This window comes from Merops nubicus, unplaced genomic scaffold, assembly GCF_000691845.1.
Source record: "Merops nubicus isolate BGI_N331 unplaced genomic scaffold, ASM69184v1 scaffold8278, whole genome shotgun sequence".
NCBI lineage: Eukaryota > Metazoa > Chordata > Aves > Coraciiformes > Meropidae > Merops > Merops nubicus.
The window spans coordinates 11,668-38,864 of NW_008623603.1; the positions used below are offsets into that span (position 1 = coordinate 11,668).

Below are 27,197 nucleotides of genomic sequence, written 5' to 3' on the forward strand. Positions count from 1 at the left end.
ATGTCCACCTCTCGTGCCACTTCAGCCAAGCAGGTTACTTGGTTGTCGAAAGTGATTGGGTTTGTCAGGCATGATTTGCCCTTGGTAAATCCATGCTACCTTTTCCCACTCACTTCATGTGCTTGATCTGACTGGTGATAGCCTCCAGGAGGATCCATTCCATAACTTTCCCAGGGACTGAAGTAAGATTGATGAGCCTATAACATCCTGGGTCCTCGTTTAAGTCCTTCTTGTAGATGGGGGTGCCCGTTAGCCTTCTTGCAGCCTTCTGGGATGTCTCCATGTCTTCTCAAAGATTATGGAGAGCAGCGTCGCAATCACATCAGACAGCTCCCTTAGCACCCTTGTCTGGAGCCATCAATTTGTAGGGGTCAAACTTCTGTAATGGTTTACATGCCAACTTTTCCTTCACTTGCCAAGTTTTATAATGGTGTTTATGGAAGTTTCAGAAGACAGAATGAGCTTCTTCCCTAATTCTATCTGACAAGGGTTACTGATGTCCAGAGAAATTATCTTGGACTGAAATTACTTTAAGTCACAGAAACCATTATAAATGGCAGGGAGAAAAGCAGAGAAGCAAGGAAGCAAGCAAGGAAGGACAGGAGTGATGATGGAAGGGAGAGATAGTGAGAGGGAGGGAGGATTACCTAGTATACACTAGCAATGGCTATTTCAATCTTAACAGATAATAGAAGGTACATGAAATTATATTTCTTCTGTAAATTAAGACATGCTTTTATTAGACCTACTTGCATTTTATACAAATAGTGGGAGTTACCAAAAGTTATAAATAACATGCATTCCAAGGAAAGGAATTAGAAGACAAAATGTGAGCAATACTACTTACAAATTTCTGAAGGTAGAAGTTTTTTGATCACTAATAACTGTTGACTTCAAATCATGAAGTCAACATGCAGAGAAAAAATTAAAACCTTGTTGATTGCTGTAAATAATAGCTACCTCAATTTCTTTTAAAAGATCCCTTGAGCTGTCTTTGTTTATTGTTTTAAAATTAAATTTGTTGGCAAACAACATGAGCTTTCCATAAATCTAATAATCTTTAACTGTACGTATTTTTTGCTAAATCTTTGGTTCCTAAAGTTGTACATTGCAAAGAGATAGTTAGGCTTGACAGGTAAATAAGTCAGCTACATCAATCACACAAAATAAACATTTACACTTGTAATGGTTTGAAAACAAACCAGTGAGAGACTCCAAGTCAGAAATACAATTTAATAAAAAAAAAAAATAAAATAAAAGCAATAATACAAAGGAAAACCACAGACAGAGTCAGAATATAACCTGATACTCTGTAGTTAGGGTGGTGGTAGCAGTCCAGATGAAACAGTGGTCTCGTAGAAAAGATCTGGTAGCTCTTGTCCTCTGGAAATCCAGTGGGTAAGGCCCCCTGTGCTGTACTGAACCCCAGTTTATATCCAGGTGGGAGCACTTGGCTCCTCCCCCTGGGTGGAGCATCTCACAATGGGTTGATATCAGTCTATGAATCATGCAGTGGGTCCTTGATGGTCCATTAAACAGAAATAGCTCCTGGGGGGAGTTCTGTATGAGTCATGGGGCAAGGCATGGATGGGCCCATTAACAGGGAGGACTCCTCCTGCTGGGTGGGAAGGTGTTAACATCTCCCCTGACCTTGAACCTCTTTCCTTATCTGTTATAGCCTGGCGTGTGAGGTCTGTCCTGGGCAGCTGCTACCCATGATTTTCTTAACAGCCCATGAGCATTGACATAGAGAGTATAGAATATACAGTTTTGGTTCTACCCACATAAGGATAAACTGGTCCCAGCCCCTGTAACCATGACACACTACAGCCATTCATCAAGCAGCTGAAATCTAAAATGCTCTTTAGTTGGCCTAACTTTCCTACATGGCTTGAATGAAAAGCTCGAATCCTTTGGATTCCTTTTAAAGGTATTAGCTCTTCTAATCCCTTCAAAAACTGCAGTCACAGTTCCTGTGTTTTATAGTCAGACAGAAAATTTGTGATGTCAAAAACACATTCAGGTTAGATTCCTTGGGAATTCTGATTGAAGATTGTAACCCAAAATGGTGACTCACCTAAACCAGTTTTGGTTCTTGACCACCACTTTCCCTGATTCAGACTATACAGTTTTATTATATTAAAAAGTCAGAGTAAGTAACCTAACAAATGCCTTAAATTCGGTATATTTTTTTCTTGCTAACTTCCTAAAGAAAAGATTATATGATCACCACACGTAAAAATATATTGACACATAATGAGTTACCTTGGCGAATGCTTGCCTAAAATCCATTTGCTTGTCTAGAGGGATGATACTGTTCTGTAAATAGGATTTGGGAAGAAGTGTCAAGGATTCTTTCACAAGAAATTATATTCCTTTGTGTATCGTGGCTCAGGCCTCAGATATAAGAAACAATTTGCCTGTAATCTTAATAACACAATTATATGAGGAAAGTAGAGTTTACTTTGAGATCTTCCTCTCTTTAAATGATTTGTTTACAAGTCAAAGAGAAAGTCACATTCCCTTAGTCTAATCACGTTTCCTTGTATGTTTGTCTGCAAATCTTGGAAACTTTGTCCATTTGCATGTTCAGTCCATGTCAAAGACGAGCTTTGGATAATTGGCATTTATATAGGCAAACGTAGCAGGAAAGGAAATAACGAAATACACAGTTATGTTAATCAGATCTTTTAAAAATCTCTCCCTGAGACAGGTCGCAAGGGGTAAAATTCTAAATTGGAAATTTCTAGGGTCCTTGCTTTAAACACAGAATGTGACAGTATTGTAGCATATCAATGAGTATAAATTGATTGCCTATGTCTGTTTGGTTCACAGGGACTGACTTTAATTAACCAATTTACATAGTGTAAAAATCCTTTTTTCTCCTGCAAAACTTATCCATTGTATGTAGATAAGAAAGTCACACCTTTCAGAAAATCTTAGCTCATAATCAAAGGGAAACACAACCTCAGCCTGCCATATCCCAGTACTTATTAGCCTGTCACCATCTTATTCAAACTGATATATTGTCTTGGCATTTTGACAAACTGGAATTTTCTGATGGGAAAACTATTTCAGGAAAGAAAGAAAAATCCTGATCACCTTAGCATCGTTACTGTTCCTACACTATTGAAACATTAATCCCTTTGTTTACTGTCCAAACTAGTATTTTTTGCACATTCAATACATTTTTGCAAGAAAGAACATTTGTTTTAACATTTTTCCTGAAGGTGTATGACAGCCCTTCTCACAGCTTATCAGAATTACTCTTTTTGAGATAGCGTATCTAAGTGTGCAAGTTTTGCTCAAAATTCTGGAGAATTTGGTGTACTGTAGATGAGAAAAGAAAGGTGAAAATTCAAAAATATATATTGATAAAAGTGACCAGTAAAGATGATATAGGATGTTATTTTTATATGGTGTTGTAGTTTTAAAAGCTTTATATTAATTTGCCATCTAATGAATTACCAATTTACATAAAAGGCCAACATAGAATTGTATTACTTTGCTATGAAGAACACTTGAACTAATTTAACATAATATAGCAAATTATCTAAGACCATTTAGTCAAATATACAAAAGAGGGGTCAAACCTAGGGCAGCGCTATTTAAATCAAATTGAATTCCATCTTGAGAATGGATTTCAAATAGATTTTTAATTGCAGTATTTTGTCCACAGGGCATTCTATCACACATTTTTCATTTCCAGGTAAAATCCACTAGTATGTCCTCCAATAGTATAGTGCCAAGTCTCTAATCTTTACTAAATTTCTGTATTATGAAGTATGTAAATACATTCTGAGGCTTTCATTCTTTGCTCATTTTGTTTATAGCTAATCTCTCAAATGAAACACTGGGTATTTCCCAGGTCTGTTTTATTTCATTAAGCAGAAAAACAGGAACAAAATCATAATACTAGATGAACTTTTAATCATGCACCAGAGAGAAGCTGCAAAGATAGCACAGATCTTTTCTTCGAGTGGTGTGATCCACAGTAGAAAAGCTCGTCCTTGAAGCTAAGTCTAATGCTTTCTGAATTTTTTTGACAAAACCTTTGCTAAATTAATAACAGCTGCAAATGCACTTGTTTTTTTCTGAAAAGATGATTTGCAGCTAAGGTTCATTCTTCAAACCTTGACAAAGTATTTACAGTACTTTTGTTTACAATTAGTCTTCTTTACAGTTCTATTTCAGATATTGTGCTGTGGGACTGAAATGGTTTCTGATGGGACAGGCCATCACAGATGAAATGTTTAGTTCCAGATATGATATACTTTGTTTTATCAGACACACTTTTCTTAAAAGCTACAAAGATACATTTACTACCAGGGCTTTATTTGCTGTTCTTCCTGACAGAGTAATCTCACTGAAAATTAGTCCAAAAGAGAATTTTTGCATTATTTGCATGTCATGTAACCTCTAAAAATAATTTGAGTTGTAAATTTGCTTTAAATATGTCTATAAAGGACCCTAAAGTCACATGCTTATGACCCTAACAAGCAGCTGATATTAGTAAATTCACTGCAGCCAGGACACACTACAAAATTAAGGGCAGCCACTTGCAGCTACTGGAGTAGAAATACAGTACAATAATAGACAGGGAGTTTTAGATCTGTCCTGGTTGGGTGGAAACTGCTTGTAGAAAAGGTTCCTACCAGTGTGTAAGTGATGCAGCTTCTCAGAGAAACAGCAGCAACAGCAGAGAGTTGGAGAACAACAGTGTTAACTGTTTTTTAGAACTGGGCATGATTCTGGGTCTATCAAACCAGAGCCATCCAGCTCCAGCACAGGGCTGATTGTGGCAGGGGTGCTAGAAGTTCTCACGATGAAGCAACTGTTTCATATGATTAGAAGATGTTGAAAAGCTTGAGGAAGCACTCAAATCATCCTGATTTGAGTTCTTATGCCCGTACTATATTTTATATTCAAAGTTTAAAAATAAAAAGAGTCCATGTTTTCCCTGAATTGTGGCCATCAAGAACAAAATATTTTACACGAAAAATGAAAAAAAGAAAAAAGGACAAAATATCCTTTCTTGACTCTACACTTTCCTTGTAAACACCTGCACAAATCATCTGAATCTGTGAAATTGAAAAGGCCTACGTATGCTGCTTTGTAAATAACTGATTTCTAAACCAATATTTACTTAGGTAAATGGAATTTTTCCCAAATTAAGCTCCTAGAATACTGCATCAGGATCTTCTATTGTTGTTAAATTGTGCATTGGTAATCAAGTACATTTGATACTGGGAGTGGCTGTTTGAAATTCATCATATAAACAGTCTGAAATTCAATAAATAATATATCTATTTAAAAATTCTTTATTCACTTGACAGACTTGAATCAAAGGAGCCCTTCCTGTCCGTTGGGTAAGTAGAAATATGTATATTTTCACAGATGTTTATATATTCAACTACCGTGCAATATAATTTACGAGATTATGTTGAGCATGTACATCCTGTTTCAACATTATGGTTATTTGCTACATCTAAGCTTAGAGAAAGTAGTTATTAGTCAATGAATTCAGCAGTTGTGGGTATCTTCCATCTTTAAAAATACTATAAGAAGTATCTTTTGCCTCTGTTGACTAACTAAACTTTATACTAAAAGACACGTAGGAATTAAAAGTTGCATTGAAAGGTAGCTGGGTTTTATTTTTAGACTGATCTTTCAGTCAAAAACCTTTTCAGAACTGTGTATTCTTTACATATCCTCATGCTAATTTTTTTTTTTTACAACACCATGCTTTATGCTACCAAGAACATAATCTGCAGACAAAGCACCCTATGTAAAACAGCTATTTAAGAGTAATTTCTACTATGCAATTATTGGTAGCTTCCAAATATTGTATTAACTGCAGATCAAAAAAATACTTCATGTTCTGAAGTGTGAATTAAAGTTAGCAAACAAAGGAATTGTGTGTCTGTTAGGAATAAACAACAAATAAGCATAAGGATTGAGATATGTCTCCATTTCTATGGCCTAAACAAACTTAGTTTTGTTTGAATATATTTTGAATTAATTGCTTGCCATTTCTACTTTCTACCAACTCAAAATTATTGAAAAATAAGTTAAATGCTGGTCAGATTGGGTGTTAGGAAATGTAGTCTTTGTCTGCATGCTTTGAAATTTCCAAATTCATCATCAAATTCAGTCACTTCTGCTATTACCTTTCACTGTGACTTGTCCTATTGAGTTGTTTTTTTGAGATCTCCACTCTCATGATGATGTAATTACCTGCAAATCTCAATTTTAAGGTTAGAAAAGGATTTGCATGCCACTGTGGCTGAAGACCAAACTTGAAAGTATAAAAATCCAGGAAGCAAATAAAAGATAACTGTAACAGTTACATTAATAGTAAATGCCACAAAATAATAAATCCTGCTTTTGTAGTTCTTCTCATGATCTGAAGAACTTTGCTGGCAATTTTAGGATATTTCCAGATGTCTACCTAAGAGGAAGTTTTATATTTGTCTTTTGAGTTTGTGTTTTTTTCCAGATGGTGGCCACTGTGCAAATCCACGTTACCCCCACATAGCCATTGTATGTAATTTTTGCAAAACTAGATTCCTCTCAGGAGGTCTAATCTAAGCACATAGACTTAGCCTCTTCCCAGAAATTCCCAGATGTTTGCCTGTAATGTACTTGAATTATTTTTTTGCAACTTTGTAATGATATGCATATAAAATATAAAAAAAAAAAAAAAAAAAAAGTCCCTATCCCTGTGCTACTTTTGCCTTTTACTGCTGTATTTCCTTCACCCCAAGGAAAGACTTCAGACAGAGGATAGAGTTCCATGTCCTGAGGATAGGCCTAAGCCAACATCCACCTCCTCGCTACTAAGTCAGAGAGATGGTCCTCCTCATCCCACAGTAATTGGGGCATTTGTTCAGAGGATGAACTTGTGTGCCAATACCTGTATCTAAGGTTTTAACCCAGGCTGACACCTGCAACCACCAGACTTAAAATACAGTAAATATTTGAGGAAAAAATTCTGACTCAGCCTCAATTATACTAATACATGGGTGCCTTTAATGCCTCTTCCAGATTGTTCAAATCACAACTCTAAATTACATCAGTTTGTCTACAGATGACTTGGTCCTGCACACCACCTTTTCATTCATTTACCTTCTGAAATAGAGAATTGATTCCATGTTTTCATTAAACTGCCTTTTAGGGGCTAATTATCCCTTTACATTTTGCCATGCCCAAGCTAATGACTTCTTGGTGCTTTTCCACTGTTAATTCTTTTGGTGGCAGAAGGAAACATGCAATGTGGCAGCCTGAGCTTGCTACCACCACAGTTCGTTGAGCTCTGCAGGGCTATAGCCTTCGCATGAGAGATCCCACAAAGGAGAAGTGGTTCTTTAGAAGGTGCATGGTTTCCCCTCTCCCAGAAAGCAGCAAGCTGCGGAGAGAAGCAACCCCCGTCTCTTGCTGGTTTAATTTGTATCTTGAATGCAGGAAGAAAACAGCTTCTGTACTCTGTTGGTAAAGGAAATTACATTTATGCTTCTTTCTATGCAAAGTGCACAGCAAAAAGGAAAAAAAAACATGCTCCTTTACTCCTTGTGCAAGACAGGCATAATTTGATACTGAAGTAAGAGTAATGTCTTTGATGCAAGTCTCTGATAGTAGCAATCAGGAACAAAAACTAACCAAGTCTGTGATCTATCCAGAAAAGAATATCTGAATTCAATGTTAGGATTTATGGCTAGAAGTTGAATTTAAAACACATGTTGTCTTCTTTTGTCTTTTAGAGGTAAAAAATCCTAAGGGAAGGCCAAAACTTCTCTTAACAGTGCTGAACACTGAATGTTAGCCTGTAGGGGCACAGGTTGCTTCTCCCCATAGGTGTTATTTCCACATTTCTGGGGTTTTGTCTCTGTATTCAGCCTGAGCAAGACAGTGTTTTCTGGACTTTTTTCCTCTTTATGTTATGCAGCATTCATGTTCATGCAGGGTTAGATTAAAAAAGAAGTTGTGCAAATCACCAGAATGCCTGAAATATCTTACCATCAGAGGCAAAAGTTCTAGTAAAACATCAAAGTGAAGATTAAGCTCTTCTATAATTGTCTGCTTTCAATTGTTATAAGACTCTGAAAGAGTGGATGAATATCATTGTTCTATAAATTTATAAAAGGTTGTTTTGCTTGACAGTATCTCTGAAGAAGAGATTACAAAGCCACAGTAATAATAATATTGGTCCATTGCTGTTACTGCATTTGTCAGTGTTTTTGTGTCATTAACACAGTGCTTAAAGATCACAGATTATGTATTTTTCTACATCTCTGCAATCTAAATAATTATTTTATGGTTCCTTTATTTTCTTGGACTTTTTCATTTTACATCACTTCCACTTTCACACACACACAATAATATATATTGCATAGAAAACAGACTAATGCATTTGGCAAAAGAAGAAAAATATTTTCCTAATTCCATTAACTTCTATTAGCAATGGACTCAACAAACATGCACCTTAATAAATTATTTTTCCCCTCTCTGACCTTAATAACATCAGTAACTATGTGCTTCATAATTGAGAAAAGCAACAGAGCATAGGATCACTTTTTTTTTTTTTTCTCTTTTGGTTACTGTATTTGCCTTTTCCTGTTATTAACATTGTTATTTCTGTCATCCGAGAATACCCTTTAATTAGTAATTCTAGAAAAATAATAAATTTGTAAGTCACTTATATTTATGTTCTGAGTTAATGATGAACAATTGCTCAGTATGGAACATCTGTAGTCTCGCCTGTGTATGAGACAGAATGTTCTTCAGAATAGGGAAAATGATGCACAAGAAAATGTTTCTGAAGTAAAGTCAGGAGGCTGAAACATTCTAGAGGGCAGGAAAAATGAAAGGAAATAAACACAGATGCATGAATGTAAGAAAAGAAGGGAGGTCCAGGGAAATGGACAAAGAAGTGAAAAAGTTGTATTTTCTTCCAACGGAAAAGGAAGTAAGAAAGGAAGGGAAGGAAGGAAGGGAGGAAGGGAGGGAGGAAGGGAGGAAGGGAGGAAGGACATGTGGTCCTGGGTATGTAACCTCACTGTGGAGCAACACTATTTGCTTCAAACTCACTGGGTTTTACCCAAACAGTAGTCACTGATCCAGGAGTTATAGAAAGTGTTTGGAGAGGTCTGTGTTAGCACAGTACTCCTATTTCCTGTTTCTGAGGTAACGACCTAGCATCTTGACCCACCAGTCTCTAGGGGCTTCTGTGAGTATGCACAGCTTCCTGTGGCAGCCTAGCAGGCATGTAAAACAATTTCACAGATGAGACTTAGATCTCTACTCAAAACATGTCTACAAACCCAGACAGTTTCTCACCGTATCCATGAAAAGGACTTGTAGGCTTCCAGATCATTGCAAAGAGGTTTTAATTCAATATCTCTCCCTTGATAAATATATTGAAAGCTATAATAATTCTGACGTTTTGTATTTTGAATTTCAAATTCCCTATTGCTGTTCAAATCTGTAGATCTGTATTTCTCCTGCTCTTCTGCCCATTTTACTCTTACTACGTCTTTATGATAGTAACAATTGCAACCCTTTTTAATATTAAGTTTTTAGCACACTAGAGCTTAGGCAAATATTCAGAGAGGATCTGATGGATGATCACGTTGATTCCACATTTTAAGTCACCTTAATCTTTTTCAAGTGAAGTCTGAGATTGCTCTATTTACTTGTTACTTGCACTTGTGCTAAAAGAGAAAGGTGGGACAGCAAAGGAATGTAGGCTTGAAAGACTAAACCACAGAAAGACTGCCACTACTGCCACACTAGCTTTTACTTGAAAGTCTTCTTCACATCCTTATGCAGTAATATAACCTGAAGCTCCATGATAAAGAGATTTATTCTTTGGATTTTGACCATCCATAGTCACAACAGCAATCAGCACCTGGCCTTGCTTAAAAAGCTATTGCTCCACATTAGTCTGTGTAGATACTGGCTTCCTAAAATGGATGAATGCTTTAAACTTTTATATTCTTGTAAAAAAAAAATGAAGGGCACTGCCACAGATCCTAATTTAAGTTTTCTCTCTTCTTATCTTTGTAATACATTTTTTTTTTTTGTGGAACTGTAAAATTATTAAACACATAAAGAGGGTCATGTTTTCCCCTTCTATTCCTGTGTCTTTACCACCGTATGTAACTATCTTTTCTGAGTTTAAATGGGACCACCTTTTCTCTTCCCTGGCCTAGGTTTTGTGTTGAGGGGTAATGTACAACCATGATAATGAAGGTTACTATTGTGAATAATGATGGGAAGGGGGAAGGATTTTTTCTTGATTCTATGCTGTTTTAAAATTTGATAACTTCACTAAAGTGTTGTGTCCCACAGACAGCTACAACACCAGAGCTGAGATCAGAGAAGAAAAGGAAGATGTCCTCCAGAGAGGTTGTAGTGTGTCCATCTGCTGAGGTTTCCAGGTCTAAGCTAAGTAAAGCCATGGTTAACCTGGTTTAACCCTGAGTCTAGCCTGTTAGGTAAGAGACTGAGCCACATAACTTCTAGAGGTGCCTTCTCACTCTGAGTACGTAGGGAAGCCACATTAGCTGTTGTGCATGTAGCAAGCATGGTGATGCTTTCAGCCTCTGACTCCACTCTGTGAAATCAGGAGAATGGCCAATCCCAGGGCGTGATGTTTAAGAGAGGAGGCAGTGCAGAAAGAGCCACATTAGAGAGAAGTATCACTGACACAGAACAAATTGGAGGTGCTCACGTATATTAAAGATTTTTTAAAAGACATTAGGCTTTGGGCTAGGATGCGTTGTCATTAGTGTTGCTGTGTTGGGAGTCTTGTGTATAATACTAAGGAACAACTCACATCTTGCCTAATTTGGTCATTCAGCTGTGTGTTAGCATGCTGTACTATGCCCCTCATTTGCAATAAAACAAAATCACAATACATCCTGATACTAGGGAAAGCTTTCAACTAGTAAAATGAATTATAACATAGTTTGTTCTCTACAAATTTAGCTTAGTTTGAATCAAACCTCATTTACAAATCACTTTGAATGACATTTATATAATGCCTTTACACAACTTAATTTGAAAAGAAGCAGGACTGTGTTGAGAGTATTTAGGGTCATATTTAATAGCCTCTGTTTGGAGCAAAATTATGTTGATTTCAAGAAGGAGAGTCTAGGGTTTGGCCACATTGTTTTTAGTCTGGGGAGTTTTTTTGCCTCAGTTCTCAATATGAACTGCAGTTCAAAAGCCATCTGTAGTTACCCATTGAGTCTGGGGATTTTTTAATCTCAGATTCAGGCTTGGTTCTTACAGTTCTTGTAATTCTGGAAGCTAAAGTGCTGCTTTGTCAACAGCAGAGATACATCCTCCTGTGGGGGTGTACACTCAGATGTAGCAGGTTCTAACAATTTTGCTGATGATGTACACAAAAAGAAATAGGAATTAGGTCACATTCTGTCTTTCCAATAGTATAATAAAAGTTTTATTCTTAACAGTTTAATGACTATACTTCAGCTACTTCTATTTGTAAAGTCTTCAGCTTTGGTTCTGAATTCATGTAAGGATCATCTTTGCTCAATAAAAAGAATTACTTAACAACCATGTATTGGCGGAGAATTAAAAGTTGGAGGATGTGCCTTAAATGTGAAGTAGAAATATCAGAGTAGATCTGTCATGTATGACCAGCAACTGACAGTTTATATTGTTATGGTAGTGACTGTGTAGATAATGCTAAAGCATTTTATTTAAAAAATATAAACAAATCTCCAGCAAATATAGAGGTTTGCTTTTTCTTTTTTTTCGTTTTGGTTACTTCTAATGCTTTATACAAAAACAGCCTTTCTGAATTCTGTCACACTTTGGTCCTGTGCCCTTTACTCTCTGGGGTAAAGTCAGAAGGCTGAATCAGCTATCATCCTGTAGCTAGCCACTTTTGTTAAACATTTTCATAACTGCCCAGATAGCCACCGGAAAGCACTTGTAAGTCTCAGCAAATTAGGAATTTCATCAGAAACATTTAATGAAAAGTACCTACTAGGTATACCCTTGGTTATTCTTTTGTCATCTAAATCAAGGGACAGAAGCTACAGGTAGGTTTCCAGCCACACTGTGAACAACAAATAATCAACATTAAAAATTACCAACTTTCAGACTGCATTTTTTCTATGAACTATTGCTGACTACCTGAAAATAGTGAACACCACAGAAACAAAGACTAACACACAAAGGGGTAAAACTAAAGCATTTATGAAGTAATGTAATTCATCCTGCAGATCTATCCTTTTTTGGTGTACAACAGGATGTGGGATGAAAGTGGAAGCTACATATTCTGAGACAGTGAAGTTAGTGAAGCAGATCTGGAGGTTGTTAGTGTATATAGCAATATTACATCAAAGTTTTCACATTTCTTTAGTGCAATAGAGGAATCTGAGAGGTATTGAGTAACTCTTTGATGCCTTGCAAAACTAGTCTTTTTATTCACATACACACAGAGCCATATTAGTCACGATTGCAGTTTAAATCTGGAATCAAATATGGTTTGGACTCAAGCAGACCTTGTCTAGGTGTCAGTAGTTAGGTGTATTTCGTGTTCTGCCTGATACTTTATAGGCTATAAAACTGTCTTACTGTGCAGCGCATTCACCAAAAAAATAACATTCCAGTCATGTAAGTCGTATAAGGATGAGTAATGGTAATGTGGTTTTGCTGGGAGAAGGCAAAAATTGTGTGAGAGGAGTTCAGAAAGAAGGGAGAGGGAAGGAGGAGAGAGAGAGCTTAACAGGTTTAATTCCATTACAGAGTGTTGTGGTTCGGAAAGAGATGCAGGAGGCCATTCTCAGCACCAAATTGTTCTGGTAGATTAATTCAATACAGTATATAAAACCAATTTTAGTCTAAGATGTGTCTGTATTGTTAACTTTTAATGTTTATTTCCCAAAGTGATGAAAGAATTGAAATTAAACTTTCTATACATGTTCACTAGCCTTGATGGAAATCAGTGCAAGTGAAGTCCTAATCTGATAGGGACTGTGACAACATGATCTAGGGACACGTTACAGAAAATGGCAATAATGGAAGCATAAAGTTCCTCAAGCCCTCTTCTGTGCAGTCGTTTTCTTAATATCTAAAATGATATGACATCAATCTGTATGGAAGATAAAAGATGGTAGAAATCATTGTCTAAGAACCACGATGCTTAATATATCTTAGTTAAGAGTGTCTTTCTAAATCAGAGAGTCTGAAGCATTAATATTTTATTTTTATAAACATAGAATAATTTTTTCAGGGTTGATGACACTAAAGAAACATTTTTGCATGTTTTTCCCACAAAGGATAAAAAACTTTCTCAATTCTAGGGTTATAGCCACTGAATGTGGTATCATGCACATGTATTAGTATTGTATTCTTAAAAGACAATAACCATAAGCTAATGAAACTTGCTTGCCCACCTGCTGCAAGCAAGCTGTCAAAATGGGATTCTGTGAAAACCTTAGAGCTTAATACAGTTACATGAAGGAGTCTCCAGAAGAGGTCCTGTAACATCCAGTGAGTGCAAGGGAGAAGTTGAAGAGGAGGTCACATAAAATACATACTGAATTCCCTGAATTTATTGTATGGGGTTTTTTATGTTTGTTTTTATTGTTTGATTTATTTTTTTTTTAAATATAACAGTCAAAATATGGACCATTAAGTTAAAGTCAGTTATGCTACGAAAACGTATGACAGAAGTTGCAACATGTGATTTCCAAAATGAGGCTAATGAAGAAGAGAAGAAATTGTTAACATCCTGTATTACTGGATGCCCAGACAGTGAACCAGGGAGCGGAGCAAGCCCTTAGAGTGTGAAGGTAGCCACAAAGAAATGCACAGGCAGACTAAAGCAGGAGAGTACCCAGACTGCACTGTTTTCCCTGCATGCTGAGGAAGGAAGGAGCACCAATGTATAAGGAAAATTGAGAAAGATTGCTCCCTAACCAAAAAAGACATTTCTCAAAAAAAGACACACAGAACCTCAGTTCTTGATGATTGCAGATAGGAAAATGTTTCTAAGCTCCCTCCAAGAGATGTCATGCCTAAGGCAAGTTGCAGAGGCCAAGGGGACAGACTTACAAGTGGCTGAGGCACTAAAACAGGCAGAAGAAAGCCATATGGGAGTCTTCTGGAAGGAAGAAGGTCTTTCAGTAAGTGTCAAGCAATACTTCTATACCAATTAGGAAAAAAAAAATGTAGGAAGTTTTCAGCTAGATGATTCATACTCCTGTCATGTCTGTGTGACAAGAAATCAGCAGGTCTACCATATGTCTGAAACTGTATAGGGGAACTGCAGTAATGATACCATGATAAGCCACTAGGCTGTTTTGTCACATACTACACTCATGTGAGTTATCTGGGACAAAAATCATCTTTCTCTTCCGAGCTTGAATCTAATGGAAAAATCCAGATATATATTTAAGATCATACTCTGGATTTACAGTAAGGTAGTTCACAGTGATGACATTTGAATACTCTTCCTTAAATCAGAAGACCTTTCCACTGATATTTTAGGAATTCCTTTGTTTTGTGACTTTTTATTCCCTTACAGAAAATAAATCTTGTTTCCTTCAGTGTATTCAGCTAGTGAATAGATGCAGGCCCGTCCAGAGAACTGCAGCATTAGGAGGTACAGATTTGCCAGAGACCAAGGAAAGTGTAGTCAGCATTGTTAGCACTGATCTAAAGGATACTGTGCTCAGTTACAGAAGAATCTCCTTTGTAGCAGATGCACTTCTCATATCTGTTTACCATGGAAATACTGCACAATGGGTCAGAAGTACAAGAAGGTTTTCTCAGGTACACGGTATCTGGTATTCACACGGTATCTGCAATTTCACGTGCAAATTGCACTCTTGGAAAAACAAGCAGTACGTCTTTGTCGTCAAAGGCCTTACTCAGGACACTGACAGTTACGGTTTCTTTTATGTCTCCATTTTGCTGGTTTAAATCTTGAGTTGCTAAATGCAAAATAATTACTTTTCATCAGTAAACTTAGTGTAAATGAGAACAGAATCAAATTTAATTTAAGGCTTCTGACAGTTTAAAAAGGGGAGAGGAAAGCATGAGTTACAATTTTCTAGAAATATTTTCTTTTCTTTACATAAACTCTGACAATGTCACACCATAATTGAATCTTTCGTGAGCTGTGCTTTTCTGTTTCACTCAATGCTTTTAAGACTCCTTCTCTGAAAAGCTCAAAGTTTTCAGAGATTTGCTGTGGTAGCCTTAAGTGGTTAGTCTTTCAGCTTCAGTGCTACTGCTGTGATTTTAATTTATTAATCTGCTGCTCAGTGAAATGCTGTAGAAACACTTTAAAGCCTAAACCATCACTCATTCCTTCACCTGTCAATGACAGTGTTCTGTACTTGTCAAACCAAGTTAAATGACACTCCTGCAATGTATACAATATTACAATTAAATTGAATAATCAATCACGTGTATGGTTTGACAGTTGTACCTTGAATACACTGAATTTAAAATACATTTTTAAGAGTCAGGACTTGTTACTCTTGTACTAAGAAAAAAGTAGAATGTGGACATCAAGAACTGAAATATACAAATAATAGTTCAGTCATTTGGTGTTTTGGGACAAGTGGCTGGGTGTTTTGCTTGGGTTTTGGGTTTTGTTTTTCTTTTTTTTTTTAATTATACCTGTTTGCCCTCCTAACTGAATTATGGAAATGAATGAAAATTACTTTTATGCAATTACTTTTTCTATTCTGGCTCCCTCTTTTTCACTGTATACTTCCAAGAACATATTAATTGAAGGAATCACGGACAACATTTCTCTTTTGACAGTAGGTATGTCAGCAAAAAGCAAGCTCTGGAGATTAGTCTCTTTCTCTGCAGAATATACAGCCTGAATCACAAAACAGAAGTGTCTTTGCAATTCTAGCAGCATTCTCAGCATTAACTAAAATCAATTCATCTCTGAAGGAAAGGTGGGATTTAGCCCACCAATTTAATTCATATATTTGGGGAACGTAGGTAACCATTCACTCAAAGGTGGCCTGAAATCTGCACCTTTTTTTTTTTTTTTTTAATAGATCATGAAAGTCTTTGCCATATGATCAATTTTCTGACAGGAAGGGTGCCCATCTCCCAATGCTTATTCTTTAAAATCACTTAGTTACCCTCAACCATTCCCTTTTTTTAACATCACATCAGTTTAGACTGATTCTTTTTTGCACTCAACTGGAACAATTTCTAGCACTTTTTTTAACGTGCCAAGATAAATGATTTTACAAGTCACGGCAATACTAGTTTCAACCATTAAGTTGATATATGCCTCCTAAAAAGAGTTTGATTGAAGGAATATTACTTTTGTATTTAATAATTTTATTCAACCCTGACAACAGAGAAACAACTGACAGCATAAATGGTGATAACACTGTCAATTGAATAGAGATACATTATGCCTGGTTTGTCAACATTTATGACTTACAAATACATCTTTGTACATGTGGAAAGAAAAAGAGGTATTAGCTAGGGGTGACTTACATGCAAGACAGAAAGTCTTGTTGCCATGAAAATAACAAAAGCTCTGTTCTGCATTAACTATTTTAAATTCAGAATAATTCCACTGAAGTCAGTTACACTAACTAGCATTTGGAGCTACACCAATTAAAACAGGACATGTTCATTACTTTATAAAAATATTTTGTGGGCGTAGAACACAGAACTTAAGAAAGATTACATGGTAACAATACATTTTCACATTGCAACAATACATTTTCAATCGAGAGTATCAACACATAAAGACAATTACATGCATGTGTTTATTTCAAGGATGCAGAAGCATTTGCTTGATTGACATATGTGCAGCTATCAATGTGTGTAGGGAAAAAAAGGGAATTTGAATACGTACAGCATCATAACTCTGAAAATATGGTCTTTGGGGAACCCTTTATTCTTCAGCCATACACAATTTGAAGTGGGTGCAGTATTAAGTGAAATGTAGCTTAAAGAGTCAGCTCGTACAAGACTGTCATGGTGATACTAGGTCAGAAAAAGGAACCATGACTTCTGCTTAACAGAAACGCACTTTACTTATGCATTCTCTTTGCTTCAGTGTGAGCAATACAGTGTTTTTTACTGTCTTCTGTTTTAATAGCAGCATCACACACAGTTCTGTTGCTAAGATTTGGTGGCATATCTTTGTGGGTAAGTAATCTGCCTGTTTACAGTGTCGTTAGGAAATCACTGACTCCACCAGCTCATAGTCATATAAACCACCTTTCTCTGCTTCCAACTCACCGAGTATTCGGTATTCAACACCACGTGAGTTATTTCCTGCAGCACTGTAACACAGGTTGTTGGATTGGTAAAGAATAGCTCCTGAGAGGTTAGGAGCCCTGTAGTCGCCTTGATCTCTGTGCCAGTGATTATCTGTGCTAATTTTCTATTTTGGGTTTCATACCGCAGCACTGACCAAAGCTTGTGCGTGTCCCTTGGCAGGCGGGCACGTCAACAGTTATGGCTGTGCATGGAGAGACATACTGCTCACTCTTTCTCCTAGGTCATCTAGTTTGGGTTCTTTTCATTGTTTTTGGTCCATAGCCTTGTCCCATAGCCATGTACACATGCAGAAAAACTGCCTCACAGCCAAAAGGATTAGGAACTGCATTTATAAAGCCCCAGACCTCTAAGGCTTCCACATGTTGTCTTGTGTCCATGGGCTGTTAACTCATCAGTCACAGTGAAGAACACAACCCCAGGAGCTGCAGCATGTTGCCTCTTTTGCCTGTGCTGCCACAACTTCAGGCAGAATGTCAGAGAAGGAAAAAGACGCCTGGATCATGGGTATAAAGAAGGATCAACATCGAGATTTCCAAAAGCTTTGAAACCACTCTTTACTTATCTGGTTCCTTAAAGGTCAACGTCTGCAAAGGAGATCGTACAGTACTATTCCTCTTCTGTTATTTTAATAGATATTATGAAAAGAAAAATGTCTTTCCTCTATGACCAATACTTGAATTCCATCAGCTATGTTCAAGGAGGAGTAATGGGAATGGGAAAAAGGAACTGAGCCCCTTGGCCTATTGAAATCTCATAGAAGCCCATCCACCTCTAGTACCACTGTATGTTATTCCTACCTTGAGGACAGAAACTGTTGCTACATCTTTGCCAGTGGTCCTAGGTAAGGATTCCATGTATATGTGGAACTGGTTTTTTCCCATTCTATATGAATAGTACTTCTATATAGAAATGCCTTTTGCCAGTGCAGACAGATCTCATATGTTCTGTGAGGAAAGCAAAGATTCCCTCACCACCTGCTGTTGGAGTCCCCAGCACCCATACCACCAGATGTGAGACTTAACTAATATGAGACTTAACTAATAGAGGTGTTCTTCAATTGTGACTGTTTCATTTACAGTAAACTCAGACTAGAAATGTAAGTAAATCAACTCTTATTAGCTTGTCAATTTTGCTAGCTGGTTGCACTCTTAGAAACCACACAACGTGTGCATCTCATATTCCAGCCATGGGGTCACTAACTTTTTGGAAGATAGATTTATATGAAAGGCTAATTAGATAACATTTACTGCAGCTAAAGTCATGTGTATGTCCATTGTAGAGGCTGAATGTCAGGCAAGATACAGAAAGCCTGCAGTTTTCTTCTCTACCTCTTCTCTCATTAGCAACGGATGGTACTGAACTAAACCAAGCAAAAATGCAAAGCACCTAACTTTAAGATTAGAGGCAACATCTGTAGCAGAGCTATTTAGATAGCTTCAGCTGTAAAACACCATATGAGGTTCTGGGGCTTCTCTGTCTGAAACTTAAAAAGAACATAACAGTATGAGAAGCTTCTGAAGCAATGGAATTTTTTTAAAAAAGAATGTTAAGCAACCCATAAAAATTTATAAGAATGCATAGATTACAGTGTCATGTAATAGCCAGACTCTAAAATGTGCTTCTGCTTTTTCCTGCTCTGGTCCAACGCATAGGTATTAGAACATATGGGTTGAAACTGTCATTTCAAAGCTCAAGGAACATACAGAACTGAGCTCAGTTTCAATGAACATGAAGTTACATGAACAGGGGCCAGAGATAAAAGAATGACATTCTTAGGGAGTGACTGATGTGCAAAACTGCTTCTCTCAGAAGAGAAGCATTATCCAAGATCCAATTACAGCAAAATAATTAATATTAATAATAAAAAAAAAAACCTCATATTTTTCAACAACATAAAAATATTATGCATGAAGAATACTGTGTCACAGGATCTCAGTGGTACAGTGACAGAGTGAGAGCAGAAGGTAGGGAAGAACAGAAACAATTGGTTAACACACCAAAATACCTTTCCTGCATTTTCACTCTCCAAAATATCTACTGCCTGTGTTTACCCCCGTCTAAGGAACCTGTAAGCCATTCCCAAGTACTCAACCCTCTCTCAAGCCCACTGAATTTTTTCATTAGCACACTCTCTGCAACCTCTCTCCATCCTATGCCCCATAATTACCAGCATTCCTGGGGATGGCTTTGAGACATCTCTGTCATGGTATTTGTACAGAAAAAATAAGTTCCACACTATGAAAGCCCAGTGAAGGGCCAGGAGTCCCTGTTGTGTCCTATGAGCTGGAGCTGAGTTGCCACAGATAAATAAAGCTATTCTTCAGCCTTACTCTAGCTGGTGCATTCTTCATCAGCTCCATTTCACCTTGAAAAACTAAATTTTTCTGGTCTTTATGCAAATTAAATCAGTGTCACGCCAGGTGAAAGGTTTCATGTGACAGGTCTTTTAAATTCAATCTTCGTTCTTCAAATTGACAGTTATCTTCTACTTAGAACCACAAACTGAATATTAAGTATGGGCTTAATGCAGCTGTTAGTCATTCAGCTAAGGGAAACCAATAGCAACCAGTGAATAGCTGTAAATAGAATAGCTTTGCTACCTGCTACCTCATAGTTCCACGTACACTGGCTCTAGAGTAAAAGACAAAATAAGACCTGTCACACAGTTTAAGTAAAATTTTGCTAGTATTATGTTAAGATACAGACACATGATCTCTATAAGAGGTGTTAGCTACTGCTGCTTAAAGTTACTTTGCTTCCTCTGACACACAGAGCTTACCTGCTGCTGGGTTCTAGTCTCTCAGGGATGTTTTATTTATTAAGTGCTTCATATAAAATACATGTAGGACTTTCTTTTCTCAAATAAATTACCAACAAGATTATAGTCAGCTTTCTGATCTGGTGAGTCTCATGATCTTCACAGCTGGTCCAGTATTATTTGAGCAGACACTACAGCTTCTCCTATAACTGGCACTGGTGTACTTACATCTAAGGCACATGTGGCAAAGCTGGAAATTGTCCCCTGATCTCCTGCTCCTTTTATGGACGCTTTTGCCAGCTTCAGACAGGGGAAATTACTAGCCCTCAAAATCAAAACACTGGGATGAAAATATTACTGATGTAATTTAAGCCTGCCAACTCTATTTTTTTTATTATTTAAGTGGTCAACTTCTGAAACATAGCAAAAGGAAGAAAAGGGGAAGATGAGGAAAAACAAACCCAAAAAACTTCATAATTGTTGAGCCATTCGTCACATTATGCAGTTAAAAAAAAAGAATAAAAATTGAAGACATTTTGGTTAATGTTTAAGAGCAGAAATTATCCACAATACAATCCCTGTGAAGACAAAATTCATTAATATGTAGCTACCAAAATACATCTCCCTTTATTTTCAGTGAATGTTTTTGGTGGTTTGTCCTTGCTACCTTCCTGCTTTCTTACTTAAAGCTTCTTCTTTTCTGTGATACGATCTTCATGCCTCTCATCCTTTATTATTCGTAATTGTCCTTCTCAGGCAAGTGAAAAACTTAGGGTTTATGTTACTAGTCCTTCATCGGGCAGAGTACAAATCCTTTGTGACTTTTCCGTGTAGACTATTTATTAGCTCATTGGTTCTATTTTTTCAGGTGTGTGATGTAGATGAACTTCATTGCTATTTCTTCACCATAAATGTAGAAATTTGCTAATGGAATGCAAAACTAGGAAGATCAGTCTAGGATTGACTTCATAACTGACAGCCCAAAATAATTTTCCCCTCCACATTTGCAATTGCCTACCTATACTTGTTTCTCTTGATGGTGCCTGCCTTTTTGTATATTCTGAACCTAAGATATATCTCTGTATCACTATTCCTTGCATCATTAATCTTCCAAGCTTTTTTTTCCTTTTCTCTTTATGATGAAAGACTTGGCAAACTCAAGGACCAACAGTCCAACTCTTTTCACGTTTCTCATTAATCAGATTCATTGTCTAATCTCTGCTAACCTAGTCACTCATTCACCAATCTTTCATGTATTTAACAGTCTTCCTAGTCCACTGGTAATGTGTTGCTAGCCCAGTAATGAAGAGGGGTTCACTGCAGTGCTCACTTCATTTGCTCACTGACAGAAATACACTAAAATGATTCTCTAATTACAGAGCTGTTGCAGAGTGTTAAATCTTTTCTATATGTGCTGTCTACTGTTTATACTGTTCTAGATTATTACATTTTATATTCTATATGTTCTATATATTACATTATAGATGTAGCACTTGAGGCTATGGTCTAGTGGTTAGGGAAATGTTGGGAGGGAGGCTGGACTTGATGAACCTAGAGGTCCTTTCCAACTGTAGTGATTCTACGATTCTGCATGCCCCAGACTTCACATTTCCAAACATACTAGAGTGATAGGTGACAACAACATTGACAGATATAATGTAGTGTGTAGTTGTGGAAAAGAAGTGGAAGGACTTTGAAGAAGGGTTTGGAATATGAGAATAGGCCAATATTACCAGAAAATTTTTAGTCAATGTGCAATTTTCCATAATACAACCACTTCACTCTTAGTTTTCTGTGTTTTTCCACAGAGGTTACGTCTTTGACTATGATTACTACAGAGATGATTTCTACAACCGGTATGTGTGGTTTTATTTTTGTAAATCAAAAAACATTTCTACTGTTTGTTTATAACGTAATCAGACAATTTGATTTTTCAGTTTTGTTCTGATATTAACTATTATTCCTTTCATTATTTCTATTGTGCACAAGAAGACTCTTTGAATCTATCACAAACAGAAAAGATTATCACCACCAAAAATATGCTCGTTAAACATCTCCTCTAAACATATCCTTCTCTGTGAGTTTTCTTGGGATTTTCTGTGCTGAATTAATGGTAGTTTAATTGCTCAGTGTTTCTTCCTGCAGAATTTTTCCAAGCTTACTTTCAGTGGAACATATAGAAACTGTAAAACACTTCAATATGACACTCATTTCTTTTTCTTTCACACATGTGTGTGAAAAGATATAGAATGTCTCCTAAAAAATGTGTCTTCCAAGAACATTTAGAACTCCAGAAGAACCTTGAGGGAAGTAAAACCAGAAGTTGAAGAGCATGTGTGTTTCTGCAGGAAGAAAAGAAGCATGGACACCTGAAGAGTTGGAGACTTGTGCCTTGAATACGTTTGCACAACCTAGCTTGGCACTGTGGGAATTTATTCGTTCAGACGTAGCAGAATCGCCACAACACAGGGTGATGTGGGTTAATGTGATAACCACAGATGATAAACTGTGATCCGCAGTGTTGTCTCTCTGCATTACAGCAGCCTGATTTAGCACAGGCCAAGTGAGCCAGAGGGGAGCAAAGCATTGTTTCACCAATCTCTTCTAAACTCAGGTTTCTTTTATGTAAAGCAAAGAACAATAGCAGGGAAGCAGTTTACACCCTGCAGTTGTTATTGTGTGCTATATACCTTTCTGCTTAGGTATAGGAAGCACTTTTCCACTGTAGGAAAAACGTAGAAACAATGGGTTTTTGCTTTATTTTTTCTGGGGTAGATTCAATTCAGGCCATTAGTTTTGTCTTTACATGTAAATGACCATGATCACTTTGGACAGAGCTAAAGACAGTGAGCTATAAACATATGGTGTAAAATCCATCAACGCACTTTAAACCTGCTCAGTCCAGCCTTGACAGCTGGAGCACCTTGTGTCCTGTAAAAAGCTAACTTCCACAGGTTTGAGTTTACATTCCCCAAGGTTACTGATCCAAATTTTCTCAGTGGATTTGTGTGTTTTTAAACAGAATACTGTTTCTGATTTATGCCACCTGAACATTAAAGTTATGCGTCTTTATTTTTTTCCCTAATTCTGTACATCATGGGTAGCACAAATGAGCAACTATAATGATACATCTCCACAAGAAAAGAAATTTTTATGGGACATTAAAAGTTGTTTCTGTGGAATCTGGTGTCTGTCTTGGTGACTGTCATATTATGGAAAACTGATGACAGCAAAATGTGTCTATAAATCTATTCAATAGTATAATTTTCAAGTTTAGAAAGCATTCATGATTAAGACAGCAGAAATTTTATGGTAGAAAACCCAGATATGAGGTTGGCCTCACAAGGCTAGACATGCTGATCTGTTAACAATAAAAATCTTAGGAAGTTAAGGGTCTCTGTTAGATCCAAGTTAGTGGAAATGGAAGTTTAAAAGCTCTATATGGTAGGCATGGAAAAGAAAATTCCATGGAGATGTCAATGTACTATCAACATGCCTACAGGAAATATAAATTAAGAAATACAGTAATAATTCTTTGAATTTCTGAAGGGCTGAACTTTCCAAATTTCAGTGTTTTATCCCAAACCATAGGTCTTGTTCTCTAATACTCATTAATTTTCCAACCTCCCTGAAGGGAGAATACACCCATCTTATCCTGACTAAAGCAGTGTTAAGGCCAGAAAAGGTTATGGTTTTCCAAAAAAAAGGAATAGTTAGTGCTGTAAAATAAAATTTATAGGAAGACAGACTGGCAAGATCAGGACTACACAACTTAGAAGAGTGAGTGAAAGAAAAGGCACTCTTATATGCACATTAGTGATTGTTTGGACAAATAATTGCTTTAGAACTGAGCATTTCTGTTTATCCTTTCTTGTTTTACTAGCACAAGGAAAACAGGCAGGATACTTCAAAAATGATTTTTTTTTTTGTAAAGACTATCAGTGAAATACATAAGACCTGGTGCAACAAAATACCAAGTCTAAAAGCTTTGCATAATTTCAAAAATGAAAGTAAGAATAGTAATACTAAATAACAGCCCTTTTATATATTTCAGAAAGGGAAGCATAGTTTTGCATTTCATTACATTATCTAAACACAAAAAATTGGTATCTAGAAAAAAAAGCCTTTGAAGGAATAATTGCATAACGATGTTTTGCATGATAACTTACAGTTCTAATCCAATTTTTTCCAGTAATGTCAAATGGGAGATTGTGACTAACTTGCCAGTCATCCAATATGACAAACGATGAGTGACAACAAACAGTAATATTTCTGTTAAAAGTCCCAAAAATGTTTTAGTGTTCACCTTCATACACAATTTAGTTAGAAACTGCTTATTCAGTAAGAATATTCAAGGGTGTGGAGTTCAAGTTCAGTGGGGGTGACAGGACCTCTGCGACACGTTTTGTAGGTAGCGGTGTCAAAGGAGGGAACGGGTTATAATGTGTGCAGGATTTCAGTACAGAAAGGATCCCAGGATTTACACATTAGGTGTTTATTTCCCAGACAATGGTCTAGAAGACTTAAGTTTGATCCTGTTTCCTGTTCAGCCTGCTGCTAAACACTGTGGAGGGTAAATTACTGCTTTCTTGTACGTCTATTTTCAAATGTGTATCTATCTGCCCAGATGGGTGACAGTAATCAGAACTGTGGAAATTAAACATGCAGTATATAAAATTCCAGAATTACTAGTTGCAAGTATCATTTGAGAGAAAATCAAGAATATTCTGTGGGAATCTTATTTGTCCCTCTGCTTCAGTCTCTGAACTGGAAATCTCCATTTTCTGAACTTTCTTCTCCTGACCTGCCACATTGAGAGTCCATATTTTTTATGTTCTAAATACATCTTTAGCTTTGATTACTTCTTTTACTGCCTTTATTTTCTTCTATGCAGGTTAGTTAGCTGCTGTTGATAACTGTTGTTTTAGGATTAGAGTATTCTGTTTGGGAAGACAAGTTCATTTTGGTTGTAGAGTACCTTTTATTGACTGTAGTGGTAACTCTCTGAATATCTACTTGCTACAGTGGTTTTGATTTGAACAAGAGTTTTTATTAAGCATGTTTGGGTATTTTAATGATTCTACATCAATTCATTCTTCAATAAAAAGAGCATGTTCTGGGAACTTTTCTATACATTCAGAAGGACATACAGATGCCTTACTACAACAACCCTTTGGCTATTTTACAAACTGCAGGGTATTTCTGTATGGGGGTGGTTGACTTCAGAAAATTTAATTTCTTTTTCTATCTTTAGGGATAGCAGATAGAAAACTGGAATTTAAGCCATGCATGTAATAAAGGAGCTGAAATGTCACTGTAACAGCATGTACTGCTTTTAGTTCTGTGCAATGAAATGATGTTGGTTTGTGGAAAGTGGGTTATGGATTTTCCATGCTGCAAATAACAGAGTCCCAGAATGCATGCCTCGTTTAAATTGCACCAAAAAAACAAATCTGAGCTATGCACTGGACTGTGACTGAAATCTGAATATGGTACTTAAATTGCATAGGTCCTTGAAATCTAATTTGGCTGTGATATAAATTGATTACAGTTAAAAAAGAGCAATTTTTTCAAAGATAACATTAAAATTTAGTTGACAAGACTTCTGTGACATGAAATCACAGAAGGTTTTATGGACTCCAGGTGACAATCTTTTCTAGGTTGTTTGATTACCACGGCCGTGTCCCCCCACCACCCCGTGCAGTGATTCCCCTGAAGCGTCCCCGTGTGGCTGTGACAACAACTCGCAGAGGCAAAGGAGTATTCTCCATGAAAGGAGCATCACGATCCACCTCAAGTGGGGCTTCTTCCTCAGGATCCAAATGTGAGTTGCTCATATCAGGTGCATATTATTCAAACAATGATACTCGTAATTTCTTCATGCAGACATCTTCCACTATATAGCTCTGTTGCAGCCATTTCCTACCCTCAGACTTTAGCTTGAAAAACTGGTTTGATTACCAAAGCAAGGAAATTTCTTCAACAGCATTTGACCTACTCCCTTGGCCTCAGAAACCTCTTCTAAAGTCTCATATCATCCTGCCTGCTTATGCATCATGAGGTCTTGTGAACAGCTATTAATAAAGCAAAGCTAACAATCTTGGCAGAAGCACACTGATTTCTGCTGAGATTTGAGAGTAATACATGAGGGGGGCGTGGGTGGTGGAGTGAGCTGGAGAGACCAGGAGAGATTGGGTTGTTTGTGCGTTTTTTGACGTATTATTTTGACAGTATAAAGAGGCAAAGTCTCTTTGCCTGTTCTAAAGGGAGTCCAAAACAGGATTGACAACTTGGGGTTATTCAATCCTTTAGTGAGTTGGCCTTAGAAGAGCTGATGAACAATAGGCATTCCCTCCTCCATGCTCACCAAGCTCCACACCCCATAGTATGTCCTGGGAACTTCATCTTCCTCTTCATGCATCTTTCAGCACCCACCTGTCTTCCCCTGCCCCTTATGTGGAGTGATACTGTCCTTGGAAGCGCCACTGGAAGAGGAAGAGAAAGATCAGGTAGGGATCAGATATTAGAAAGAATAAAGGGACTTCAATAAAACACTTGCAGTACCAGACTGGCAACAAAGCATCATGCTGTCTTACACAAAACCATGAAATAAGTGAATCTATCAATAGTATGTCTTGATGTAAGAGGGGTTAATTATGGCATCAACATAAGCCGATTATATACTCTGCTTGAATAACATAACCAAAACTCACTCAATAGCATCTAACAAAGATGGACCTCTAGTGAGCGCACTAGGATCCATTCTTTATCCTATATGAACTGATGCTATCAGAGACCTTGAAACAGAACATGTAATAAACATGCATGTGACTGAAAGAATGGAAATATGTTAAACAGCTAAAATAATGTTGTACACTGAAGAATAAGGATCTCAAGTCATATTTTGGAAAGCATGACGTTCTAAGGAAGAGAACATCTGTTGACTGTACAGTTGAATCACACTCAAACCTCCAGTGAATGAATTGGTTAGATGTCCATTATTAATAATGCGACCTTTGATACCTACCACACATTAGGACATCTAAATTCAGCTGTCATATTATGGAGCTCACTCACACACTAAGAGGATGTCTGGGAGTAACAAGACTTGCTTTGTTCTCTGGAG

General features: G+C 37.0%; 1 protein-coding gene across 1 annotated transcript; it reads left to right on the top strand.

Annotated features, from left to right (window-relative positions):
* LOC103777563 (RNA-binding Raly-like protein) lies at nt 1-26,580 on the top strand (the record flags this gene model as incomplete). Its single annotated transcript, XM_008945121.1, has 4 exons — nt 1-59; nt 21,880-21,927; nt 25,732-25,895; nt 26,500-26,580. Coding segments are annotated over exons 1-4 (352 nt in total), but the record flags the coding sequence as incomplete, so codon positions are not given.
* Between the last annotated feature and the right edge of the window lie 617 nt (nt 26,581-27,197).